The sequence below is a fragment of the Carcharhinus amblyrhynchos genome, chromosome 3, assembly GCF_965287045.1.
Source record: "Carcharhinus amblyrhynchos chromosome 3, sCarAmb.v2.hapA, whole genome shotgun sequence".
NCBI classification, from domain to species: domain Eukaryota; kingdom Metazoa; phylum Chordata; class Chondrichthyes; order Carcharhiniformes; family Carcharhinidae; genus Carcharhinus; species Carcharhinus amblyrhynchos.
The window spans coordinates 42,120,660-42,134,373 of NC_137326.1; the positions used below are offsets into that span (position 1 = coordinate 42,120,660).

The 13,714-nt window shown below is 38.8% G+C and overlaps 1 protein-coding gene across 11 annotated transcripts in view; it reads right to left on the reverse strand.

Moving 5' to 3' along the window:
- The window catches only part of foxp1b (forkhead box P1b), a 492,035-nt gene that overhangs the window by 122,595 nt on the left and 355,726 nt on the right, over positions 1-13,714 (reverse strand). For all 11 annotated transcript variants that reach the window (XM_080183569.1, XM_080183534.1, XM_080183572.1 and 8 more), the window contains one exon: positions 3,615-3,752. In XM_080183569.1, the coding sequence (XP_080039695.1) occupies positions 3,615-3,752 (138 nt within the window). The remainder of the gene's footprint in view (positions 1-3,614; positions 3,753-13,714) is intronic.

Consider the following 13,714-nt stretch of genomic DNA (forward strand, 5'->3'; position numbering starts at 1 on the left):
GCTGAAAGACTGAGGGAACAGTGGGTTGGAGCAGAATGAATATATTGTGACGGCTGCCGGGTAGATGGTATTCCCCAGCAAGAGTAAAGTTCCCAACTGCACGTTCAGCAAATGTCAACCTTTACAGTTGAAGTACATCTTGGCATTGAGATGCAGTGCCCACAAAGCCACAAATGTGTATTCAATAGCACAATGCACCATGGGGTGTCCACTATCCTGACAAAGCCACACGCACGATCCTTCCCATTCTCTCTACTCTGCTCAGGGAAAACACAATAAAGTTCTTTCTTCTGGCATAAAGAACCTCTGTCATCCTGGAGATGCAGCAATAAATGGTAAACTAACAGGCTATTACAGCTTTGAAGAATCCAATCGCAAAGGAATTGAATGCCACAGTCACCTTCACTATCAATGGTAATGCCAATCTTGCCCTGATCTGAGACTGCAGGTCTAATTCCAAAAGATGGCAGAGTTTTTTTTTGACCATCTCCTTTGTGAATCGTAGACACCAAATACACTGGAGCTGGGAGATGGTAGTGTTCTTGGAAGACCCTCAGTAGTAAGGTCTCAGGTTTAGGAACCTTTTCACCCTCCTTCTCTCTGTGCACAGCTTGTCTTTTTAGTTTCTGTCTCTGCACCATCTGTCTCTCATACTGCAGCCCAAGGAAGATTGCTATAGCTGCTGTGACTGGGAGTAAGTGGTGAGCTCAGAGCCCTTGCAATCACAAGCGACATTTTCCCCAAATGCTGCATCACTCCCTGAAGACTTTAACAATTGTTGTCAACTCCTCCAAACATCCAGAAATTACAGAATTGTAGAGTCAGCAGAAAGCAATCAGCAACTAATCTGCAAGTAATTAACAATCCTTTTAAATAGTGCAGGGGAAAGGGGGGGGGGGGGATTCTTCAAGATGCTGAACACATGTCCGGTCTTGCATGTTTAAAGCCAGGCGTTGAGAAGAGTTGTGAGGTCCAAAACTGCCAGTCTGACATCAAATTGGCATTTTAAGCTCACTGATGCATACTTCCAGCACGCTCGTGTAAAGCTCATGTCAATGCTGTCACTAGCTGTGTGACAAGAGCCGAATTTTGTGGCCAAGTTATTGCGCCACACTGTGATATTTTTGATGAACAGGTCTGACAGCTCCTTATCACCTCCCAGTGCCCAGTTATAGGACAACATTGGTACAACCTGATCATCAAACACTTCCCTTGGCTGGGAACGTAACAAGGAACTGCCTAAAAAAACTAGACTATAAAACCATAAAAATGAAGTGAAACGAATCATGATTCACACATCAGTGCTAATCATATGGAAAGTGGTATGTGGCAAATTATGGAAAGAATCATACATTGTCTACTGCCAGTTTACCATTAGTGCTTGAGAGCGAAGAGTAGTGAGATGTCAATAGCCAATAAAAAAAAGATCTTCCACCAAGATTATACCGAAATGTCCTTGAATAATCTGGACTCAATGGCCAAATCTACATAAGTGGATTGCTGGAGATATATCAGTGATGGTAAATGTTTCCAGTAGTGAGGGGACACCTGAGAATGTGTTGGTATCTACTATGTAAGGGAATCTAGTGAGTGTCATTTTTGCTGAACTCACAGCCAGATGATGCTTAAACAAGACTTAGAAGGGGGAAAGGAGTACAATTATCGTAAATACTGTTGTTATATTTCAAGTTAAGGATTTTGTTTAAATACATGTTGCAGCATACATCTTTTGCCACATGCAACCAACACATTTGTGCCATGGGCAGAACATAACGACTGATATTTTACCGGTGTTTTATTCATAAAAGAATGGTTTAAAAAAGAATTATGCCATATCATGCAGGATCGTACTGAGAAGGCTGCTGGTTATTTTTGGAATTCAAATAATTACAGCATTGCAGTTATAGAACTAAGGGAAAAAGGTAGCTATTATGCAGAATGTTATCAAAGTCCAAATGCAAGCATCTCTTCCAGGTGAATTGCTACATAGAACACGATTTCACCATAAAACCTTGCAAGATATTCATGCAGAACAACTGCAAAAAGCTCATCAGTTCAGCTGTTCAGCAAAGCACTTGAATCAGTAAAAGAACACAGCTCAGTTATATGTTGATGCAGGATGAATTGGGGAGTAATGTCACTCAAAGTTGTGTGCATAAGTAACACCCTGGTATAGATTTTATATATAATTTACATACATTTAGGACAGCTTTATGTCCTGGACAAAATATAATGGTTTTAAATTTTCCACTTCCTCTCCAAGTTTTTGCCAGATTTTTAGAGGGCACTGACATATAAACTAAAAGTGGGATTTTATGGCTTCACTCGTCCCGAAACCAAGTTCAACGGACCTTTCTGTGATCCACCCCTCGCCTGCTCCAATTCCTGTGGTGGATGGGACTGTAAAATTCTGGCTTAAATGGTTAACATAGCCTTACATTGTTGAACACTGGAAAGTGGGAGACCTAGTGCCCAACGTTTAAAAGCAAGTGAAGCAGATCTTGGGGTGTTCTTGATATTGGAGTTTGTGGCACAAGCTTTATAATGGTGTCATGTACAGCTTCCCAGAGCAGCTTCCAAAAGGCATGTTAAAAATGAGCCCAATTTTTTAGGCAGCTGGTTTGATGTCACTGCCCCTTTCTGTGGCAGACCCTGTTGCGTTAAGCATTCCTAGTCTTGACTCTACATTAGAGACCAGGGAGCTGACCTGCCATGTGTAGATGGCCTTGCAACAGGACACAGACAGGCAGTTTTATACTGGGTGGAATTTGTACCAGGCAGAGGTCCTCCTCAATCAGAAAACTAGGCCAAAATTATTCACTGATACTACTGATAACAGCATTCACAGCCATATTATGCCTTCAGTATAGGAAAACATCCCAAGGTGTTTCACATCCATGTAATCAAACAAACACAGACACTGAGCCAAAGATAGAGAAATTAGATGAGGTGACCAAACTTGGTAAAAGAGGTAAACTTTTTAAGTAGGGTTGCAAAAAGGAAAAGGGAGGTGGAGAAGCAGGGAGGGTTAGCGACAGAATCCAGAGTGTGGAAGGCACAGCCACTGATGATGGATGAGAGGGGAATTCTGATGGGGCTGGAGGCAATGGAAATACAGAATTCTGTAGGAGCAGGAATAATGGTCCAGGCCTGTGATTCCAAAAGTATAAAAGGAGAAGGCCATAGAGCTGTTTAAGCACAATGAAGAATTTTAAACTGGGGGTGTTGGTGGCTGAGAGTCAATGTCATTCAGTAAAGAAACAGGCAATGGGTGGGCAGGACTTGGTGCAGGATAGGATATGGGTAGTAGAGTTTTGGATGCACTGACATTTAAAGAGGCTGGAGTTGACACAGGCATAGAAAAGGATTTCAGCAGCAGATTGGCTGAAGCACTGGTGCAAGTAGCAATGTTATGGAGGGAGAACTAGACGGTACACATAATGTTACTCATTATTTAAACACGCAAAAATTAGTCTGTATACAAACACCTGTCCAATTTTAAACCAGATAAACAAAACATAAATAAATAATGCTGTTCAATTTTGACTGAAAGCGAACTGAGTTGTTTCAGGTAATGTGACTGTAAACTTGATTTACTGATTGATAGAAGTTACCTGCTGCAGCATGATAGCCTGTTGCTGCTGAAGCAAAGCCTGGAGTTGCTGGGGAGTCAGTACTTGTTGCTGTAAAATCTGTTGCATTTGCTGGGGAGTTATCACTTGAGGTGTCATCATAGCCACTGATACTGGAACCTAAAGACATAACACGAGAATAAGGGACAAAATATTTATAAAACTGCACATATACTTGTAACAATTATTTATTACAATGCAGAAAATTGTCGACTGGAATGCAGAGATTGTCAAATGAGTTTCAAGCTATATCCTAACTCAATTCAAAGAAAAATTACAATGAAAAAGTATGGCACACTTTTTTTTCCTTTAGCAAAGCTCAAACCCTAAAACTATGTACATTTTAATTAAGGCACTGACCTTTGCCCTTATTTCCTGGGTCAGTGGTTGACAGGAATTGGGCCAAAGGACAGAGGTTGGTTGTTCTTATATTAAAAACGCCTGCCTCTGGCATATAAAAAAATTAAATCTATCCAATGCACCATGATGGAAATTGGAAGTTTAGGAATTAACATGTTTCAATAACTGCAGTATTTAAAATATGAGATTGTTTGGAGCACTGCAACTTTACAAAAAAACTATGAAATATTCGCATTTGTTACTTTAAATGCAAATGGAAAAAAAAGTAACATTGCTATCGCTAATACAAATCTGAATTACATTAGCTTATTCTGAACAAGAGCTTTGCCATTTCTTAAAAGAAGCCTCCAATGTGATTTCAATTGTCCATATGCTGATCTAAACTATGTGAATGTTGATACTGCCAGATTTTTCATATTGCTGATATATCCACCGCAGCTTTTCTCACTGACATTTCAGTGACAAACAGTTACAGTGATGAACCTGATAGCATTTCACATTTGCTAATGTTAACGTGCCCCAGTGCATGGACATCCTTCTAAACTGAAACCGAGTAACCTGCACATTGTGTATGAAGGATGATGTCTTGTTCTGATAATGAAGACGACATTAAAATGACAGTCTGTCTCAAACAACGCTGCATAGTTATTTTCAAGCTTATATTTAATGACAATTCTATAAATTTTGCATGTTTGTAAAATGAAACTCAGCTTTTCAAATCAATCATTATATTTTGTTGAAATGCTGGAAAATTGAAAGTATATTTCAAGCTCATCAAACTAAAAGGCGTTTTTACGCAGTTTCTGAAAAACTGAACGAACAAGAAGACTGTTCTTAATGTTTAATCAGCTGAAAAGTATTAATGTAAAACTCCTATTAAAATAAAAAGCAAGGATTTGCTTCCTTGCAAAACTATATTTAAATGTCACCATTATTTCACAGATATTTAGCTTGTTTTTGTACAATATTACAGAATGTGATTTGGTTTTCATACACTTAATACTCAAATGTAAATTCCCATTGATTACACAAAAGTAGAAACTTGAAAGTGTAAAGTGATCTATAGCTTTATATCATCCTGGGGGAATTTATTTCTGACCTAAAAATAGGCTAGTGTCTGTGAAAGGATTTAAAAAGGTATTAAATAACAAACTCATAAATATAGAGTCCAGCAAACAAACTTCTTCATCTTTATGCTGTGATGGTGAATTTTAGTGTTTCTGTAGTTAAGAGCTCTGATTCTATTTTATCATGTCTATACTACCACCTTCACTGATTTCTTCTGCCATTTGCATAGCACATTCACTTTCCTAATTTCACAGTCATTATGCACTGATGTCCTGATTTCTCAGCATCACTAATCTTGACGAACTTAAATCACTGATGAAGGTCAGACAGATGAAAGCACATTCCAAACTCTACACAGAGCTTTCTTTCTACGTGATACCAATTAATTTCTATTAAAATACTTGGACTCACCAAGCCTACTCACTATTTTGGGGTGGAGAGGTGATGGAAGTTCACACTGCCAATGTATATGTGCTACCCTACCGCCTTTTGTGTAGTAACTAATGTCAGAAATCAAAGAGCATGCAGCATAGGCAATAGGCTATTACAGCACACTTTATTACACACTACAGAGATCATTAGCAGCAAGAGTGATTGTATTGTTCTTAACCTATTGATCACTCCAACTACTGCCATTTAATCCCTTGTTGAATGACTGAAAAATGCAATAAGACACACTGGAAGGAATGCTTTAACACAGCAAAATGCAGTCAAACTTCAAAAGTCGTAAAGAAATGTACAGAATGTATAACATGGGTTACTTAAGAAATGGAAGAACAAAATGTATGAATCCATTAGTAACCATTTTACCAAAACGAAGCTACATTCTGGACACTTTGTAAAGAACTCAAAACTTGCACAGTGAAACAAAATAAACAAAATTAATTCTAAAATAAAAAGTTAACCACAAAATTGTAAATGTAACACTGGAACATTTCTAAAATATACAATGTGCAATATATATTGCAATGAATGAACAAACTTAATCATAATCCAGGGAAAAAAAAGTTTTAGATAAATCTTAAAAACCAGTTTAAAATAATTGTTCTTGTTTTTGAGAAAGGAGACTTCATTCCATAATTATACAGGCTAAAAATGTCATACCTTAATTCATGCCTGATGGTAAATCAGATAAGCAAGATTTGATTCTGACACAACAACTTAAAAGCAGAGACAGGTAATAACTAGTTAACTCAAGAGTTGAAGTATGATTTGAAGTTAAAAGAGCAGCCACAGTGTGATGTATTTTCCTGTATGAAATTTATTTGTGACCTTAAGAGTTTTTCACGAGTAATTTATATCATGCAGAGCGAAATAAAACTAGTGGTGCAAAAGAATTCAAAGGCATGCATCCATTACAGCCATAGTCCCTTCTTTTGCTCTCTTGCAAACTTGTACTGCTGCTTCCATAAGAAATGTAAAAATCTACTGCCTTTTAAGATAATGAAAGTTACATGACACAAGCAAGTTATTCATTCCAAAAAAAAGGTCCACTCGTTTGTTAGCCAGTCCCGATATGACATCACTAATAGGACAAATTGCCCATTCCACCTGGCAGTTATCGTCTATCAATCATATATTTAATACATCACAAGTTCATAAATAATATCACATTTATGAGAAGGAACAGCTTGTATTGGTGTGAGATCTACGCACAGATTGTATATTGGAATTTGGGAACAGATGCTCTCTAATTAAAAGTGCTGACTAACACAAGGTTGTAACCACTCACACATCTTTAATAAACAGACCGTACTGATTTCAGAAAGTACAAACAATAACTTTTCTCAAGGAAGCAGCAACAAAAGACTCAAGGCATGAGTGAACATGGACCAAGACTAACTGAACTCATTGACATATAAATGTCATTTTAAGTTTCAACCTCAATGCCATTACCACAGACAAAAAGCACCTTTAAGCTTTTCAAGACATGCCAAAGTGCATCAAAGCCAACCAATTACTTTTGCAGTGTAGTCACTGTTTTCTTTGGAGGCAAAGACAGCGGAGAATATATAAAACAAAATTTCACAAACTGCAAATGAGTTAAACGACTAACAAATTTATTTCTGTGGTGGTGTTTGAAGGAGGAAAGCTCTTAAAGATACCAGTGGACCTTCCTGCTGATTTTCAAATAGAGATCTTTCATGTTCACCTGGCAAATAAATGGACCTTGGATTAAGTCGTCATCTAAAAGATGGCACTTCTGACAATGCAATCATCCATCAATGTTGCTATGAAGTGCCAGCTTAGATCATGTGCTCAAGTCTGGAGTGGGGTTTGACTTCAAGATATTCTGACCTAGAGGGAAGGTTATTCCATAAGAACATATGGACTAGGAGCAGGAATAGGCAATTTAGCTGCTTGAGCCAGTCCTCAGATATGCAAGTTAGGTGGATTACCCATGGTAAATGTGTGGGGTTGTGAGGATAGGGCGGGGACAGGGTAAGATATGTCAGAGAGTCGGTGTGGACCCGATGGACTGAATGGCCTCCTTCTGCACTGTAGGTATTCTATGATATTATGCTCTGCCATTTAATAACATCATACCTGATTGCACCTTGGCCTCCACTTTCCTGCCCATTCACCATAGCCCTTCAAACCCTTACTATTTTTAAATTAATGAGCTGAAGTTTAAAAAACACCTTATTCATAGCCTAATAAACTGTAGTTGACCATCCAAGTAATATTCCTCTTTATCAAAGTAACAAGTGGGGGTCAGGTGGTGAGAGTGTGATGTCCTCTATTAAATTCTTTTCAAGCAAATCATTGGTAAATTTTACTGTTTTAACTAAAGAATTGTCTTGTTTTCTATTAGCACTTCACAGCAAAGCAGTTTTTACATTTGAATCCTCAGGCATTGTGATAACCCCCCAGGAAATACATGGGGAAAGAAATCACTGATTGATCTCCCTGTTGGTTCATTGAATACAAGCTCCCCTGGTAACAGGCAGTGGCCAGCCCCAGCTGGGATTCATTACCTGAGCCTTTTATAGGGCTAGTCCAGGACTGAGCCTGCTGAAATGTAGTCCCAGGCAGGAAATAGTGTGTGTAAGCCATGGTAGTGTTTTTAGTTCGCATTCTCTAATAAGCTATTTTCCTTTTCAGTCAGGCTTCCTGAGTCATTACACTGGTGACGAGGAACAAGAAAATTTTGGACAGCTTTGCCTTTCAATGAACCTGATAACACAGTAACAGGGAGATGGTGAAAATGCCATTGTTTGGGAAATCGGAAACTTCTGATGCAGACCTGGAAGATCGGCCCCGGTACACTGAAATTATTAGATATTTTTTCTGGGCAAACGGGATAGAAGGGGATGACCAGCAAAAAAAATCATCTTCCCGACCGCTTGTGGGGCCCCAACTTACAGCATCATAAAAAGGTGTAACCTATTCGGCAGCTCTGGATTTAAAGGGGATGATCTTACCAAAAAAATCTCTAAATGCCGACCAAGCGTGAAAATGGGAACAGTATCGCAGCATTTGTTTGGGCTAGTTAAAACATGGTATATTGGTAGTTGCTTTTGCAGGGAGCTAACACAGACACAACAAGCCAAATGGTTACCACACTCTGAGGACAAAAATAAAACAAGATCTGTTTCTCACCAGCTGGTAGAAGGGGCAGGGCCTAAGCTCACTGGAAACTAGCTGCTTGCAGCAGAGGTCGCCATTGTGAATGCGCAGATCTCTGTTCTTATGACCAACAACTAGCCAGGCAAGATGTTAAGACCTCCCCAAAATCTTTTGATGAATTGGTAGACATAGTATCACTATGACCCTAAATCATCTGTTATATTGCAATGCTACAGGCTTCACACAGCAAATGGACTCCCTGGGGAATCAGTCACTGAATTCTTGTTGAAATGGCAGAAATTGGCGGAAATCTGAGTACAGGTCAGCAATTCCAGAAATATAAGGGACCATTTAGTATATGGAATTACAATATTGCGATCCAAAGGAAGCTACTGACTAACCCAACTCTGGACCTTAAGAAAGCCAGAGAACTGGCTTTTTCTGCTGCAAGTGTGGAAAAAGGGACCTAGGAGCATCAGGGTTCACAGATGGTTCCATCCTCAGCCTTAGATGACCTCCATCCCACAGAACCAAGTCCACAATAAATAGCACTTGCATCTCCCATTTGCTGTCAAGGAAGATTGGAGTCAGAGGCCACAAGATTCTTGAACTAGATGGGATGTCTCTCCACAATACAGTGAGGGGCGAGCACATCTGTGCTGCTCTTGTAGTTATAGGATCTGCGTCAGACAAGGTTACTGAAACAGGCAAAACGCATACTGCCAGGCTAAAGGGTAGTACCAATTCAGGACAAGGCTTTGAATAAACCAGCCCCAGAATGAGAATTGATGCAGCTAAATTGCATTGCTGCATCCAAAGTGGCTGCAATCAAGATTAAACTCTAAGTAAACAGCCATCCCCTCGACATGGAGTAGACACAGAGGGTGCTGTATCTATTATTGGGGAGCAAACCTCTAAGTCACTCTGATTGGGCATCTTGCCTTTAAGCTTGCAAGACAGCAAGGCTAGATACGACACATACACTAGGGAGCCCATATGTATTGTTGGGACCAGTGTAATCTTACTTATGCATAGCAACAGAATGTGCAACTTCCTCCCAATATTGTTGCAAGGACCAAGGCCCAGCCTTTTGGGAAGGGATTAGCAACAGAAAATTCACCTGGATTGACAACAGATGCTTAAAGTGGGTACTGGCGATTTAAACAAAGTCATTGAGAAGTATCCGGAAGTGTTCCAAGCAGGCCTCAGGAAGATTAGAGGTGCTAGGGCCAAGAGGCTTAACCTAAATATGTCTAAAGGAAGTTGGCATTCTACGCCCAGTACAAATTGCTGAATAGACTGTGCCAATAATCCCAGTTTTAAAATGTGAAAATTCGGTCCATTTCCATGTGGATTATAAATTGTTGGTTATAGATAGATACCAATGCCCAGTTTAGACAAATACCCAATGTCACACACATAGAAGACTTGTATGCAAAACTGGCAAAGGTCACATATTTTCAAAATTAGACATCAGTCATACATACTTCCAACTGGAGCTTGTGGTGTCATCCAGGAAGTATCTCACCATAAATATTCGCAAAGTACTGTATGAGCGGACTCACTCGCCTTTTGAAAAATAGTACAAACCAAAGGCAGCCCAAAGGGTGATGGAGAACATCCTTCAAGAGTTGCCCAGAGTTGCAGTCTGTCTGAATGATGTTTTAATAGGAGTTACTGAAAAGGAACATTTGGAAAGTTTAGAAGTCATGTCTTTTTTAAAAAATGTTGGTGTCCAATTTAAAAGGAAAAAAATGTGTCCCTGGTTAATGAGGTAACGTACCTCAGGTACAGAGCTGACAAGGATACTGTTAAAGAGAAGGTGAAGGCTACAGAAGGGGCTCTGATTCCAAGGAATACAACAAAGTTGAAGTCTTTCCTCAGTCTCATAAACTACAATGGAAAATTTATACCAAACCTGGCGACCCTGCTGACATCTCTTCACATACTGTTAAAAAATCAGAAATGGTCTTGGAAAATGCCACAAGAGAAAGCTTTTGCAAACTTCAAACAACAATTGTTGTCAACAAATATACCAGCACATTATGACCCCCAAGGCCACTCACTGTAACCTGTGATGCCTCTCCCTATGGGATAATAGTAGTATTATCATACCATTGGGACAATGGGATAAAACTTCCAATCCCATATGCATCATGAACTGAGGACAAGCCTCCTGTAGTGGCTCTTCAAAGCTCACTGCAAAAGGGACGTTCTGTTATATGCCCCCAACCAGATCCTATAAGCAATGGAGAAGATGCCCACAGGCAGATGGCGAAGGCCCCACTGTTATGGGAGTGAGAGGAACATTTGGACTTGGCAGGAGGGGGGAGCTGTGTGATAACGCTCATGAGGTCAATGGGGAATTACTGATTGAACTCCCTGTTGGGCTCGTTCAGCATGAGTTCTCCTGGTAACAGGCACTGCCAGCTGAAATTCGTTACCTGAGCCTTTTCTCAGGTAGAGACTCGTGTGTACACCCCAGTAATGGTTTTACTTTGCATTCTGTAATAAGTTGTGTTCCTTTCCAGTCAAGCTTCCCAAGTCATTCCAGGTATATAGGCACAAGTCCAGAAAGGAGGCCCACTAAGCAGAGATGTAGCTTTGTGAAAATCTGATCAAATGAATTAAGGTCAACAGTCAGAATTTGAAGATCAATGGGTTATTGGGAAGGCAGCTTCCAGCAAGTCCGTCTTCATTAAGCAATCAGAGTTATAGGAAATGGCCAAAAATACCCTCTGGTTAGAGTGATTACAATTTTAAAGATAGAAGGACGTAAAATGGAATCTAATGCTTTCTGGTTTGAAGTTACTGACCAAACTTTAGGTAAAGGTTTTCAGCAAAGTGCCAATAAGTTAATGACGTGACAAATGCTAGGTGCATACAATAGGTGGTGAACAGACAATGCCATCTCATAAGTTCCAGATTTCTAATGTGATGTTATAAACAATCCCAGCCTCAAGAAGTAATTTGCTCCTGCCTCTGATAAGTAGCTCATAGCCCTATGAATATAGTAATGATGAAAGAAATGGATGAACATTTAAAATAATAAAGAACTGCAACTGGTTTTATGAGGCATTAATCAAATGATGAAACACTGCCAAAATCTTCAGTTCTGAGACCCTATTCCATCTAGCACCTCATTGAGAACAGTGATGATATATTTAGTTTCTTGAATACTTCAAAAGTTTTTTTTTTAAAACAGGATTCATTTTGTTGTGAAATCCGCAACTATCCCATAATCATATATTTCTATTCACAATAACATCAAAGCATTAGATGTGCCACTGCTGGTACTATTAGTCGGGTCTTTTTTTAAAAGTCTTTGACATGAGTTTATTTTCTTCAGTCCTCCGAAAATAGAAACAGAATCAATTAAAGCTTTTAAAGTAGCACTCACCCTTAGCAATAAGTAATTCTTTTACATTTATTATTCATACTATCCAGCACAAAGAAGACACTTGTACCACATAAATTATTAGTTTTAGTGCTATCCATATTCACTAAGTGTAAATATCAATGCAGCAAAAGTTGCTGGACTAATTTACAATGAACTAGAAAATATGGTAGTTCATTGCTAGTTACAATTTATATAATTTGTGAATGCCGAATCAGGTAAAATATTAATTCTTGGCATAGGTTCCGCAGTTTTATCTTGTAAAGATGTTTCTTAAAGTTTATTTGTCACAAGTAGATTTACATTAACGCTGCAATGCAGTTACTATGAAAATCCCCTAGTCACCGCATTCTGGTGCCTGTTCGAGTACACTGAGGGAGAATTTAGCATGGCCAATGTACCTAAATAGCATGTCTTTCAGAATGTGGAAGGAAACCCACAAAGACACGTAGGAGAACGTGCAGATTCCACACAGGCAGTGACCAAGCTGGGAATTGAACCGGGATCCTTGGTGCTGTGAGGCAAAAGTGCTAACCAGTGTGCCACCCTATATGCAGATGTGCATCCAGTACTTCTGTGCTAATTTCATCCCTTGTACTTCTTAAAAACTAAAACTTGATACATGTAAACATATAAAGCACAAGAAAAAAGGAAATGTTATACTAGATCAGCCTCTGATTAAAATAAAGGCACAATTACACCACCATACAACCACATTTGCATTGCTTGCCTGTTATGGCGTCTGGACTACAAATCTTTTTCTTAAGTTTATTTTTTTATATTTGCATATCTTTAATAGTCATTAACAAATACTGAAACCACAACAGAAAGACAACTCAGAAGAATAGCTGCACTGGAATTCTCAACATAAGAAGGAACAAAGGGAAGTGAAAACCAAATTTATGTTTTTACCCCACAGACCACATGATTGAGGGAGTAACTTCATCTTAGGTATGGAGTAATATTCAGAAAAGGACACAACTGGATTTCATAAATCCTTACCAAAAGATGATCCTTCCTGTCAGAATAACTAATTAACTCTTGTACTTTCTTAGATGGTACCACCACTGCAGATTTTTGTCAGGTGGTTACTAATAGTTGAAGAGTGATCAAACTATTTCTTGTTGGCATGGCACAGCCAAACTAGGATTTTGCTTAAGGATTATCACACTTCATAATGTTCACAGAAGATAATTCAATTTTTACATGCATTTTCAAATATTTTTCCACTAGGACAGTTAAACTGCTCCAAGGTCTCTGTTGATGCTATTCTTCATGTGGGTTCTAGCAAGTTCCTAAAAACAGCTTGGGGTGGTATGCTCAATTTTTTTCCTTCCTTTCCCATGGAGAACTGTTTAACTAGGGTATTTGGTGCCCTATATCTTCTACTGAAGTGTGCAGTTTTACTTTATCAAAATTAATTCCCTCCACAAATGTATAATTCTCAGCTCCAATGATAAATGAAGCCCCCAACATTCAACACTTCTGCTAGCCAAGTTTACTACTTTTCGAGTGATTATATTCTAAGATATAGAAGTATTTAATCAAAATCATTTTCCACAAATTACTATGAGCCTGCATTTATTAATAGAAGAATAAAATACATTATTAAAAGCTTGCTTTACTGAAAATGTAACTTACACGAAATAGATTTGCTGAAGAAAATGAAAACATTATTTGCACCTGC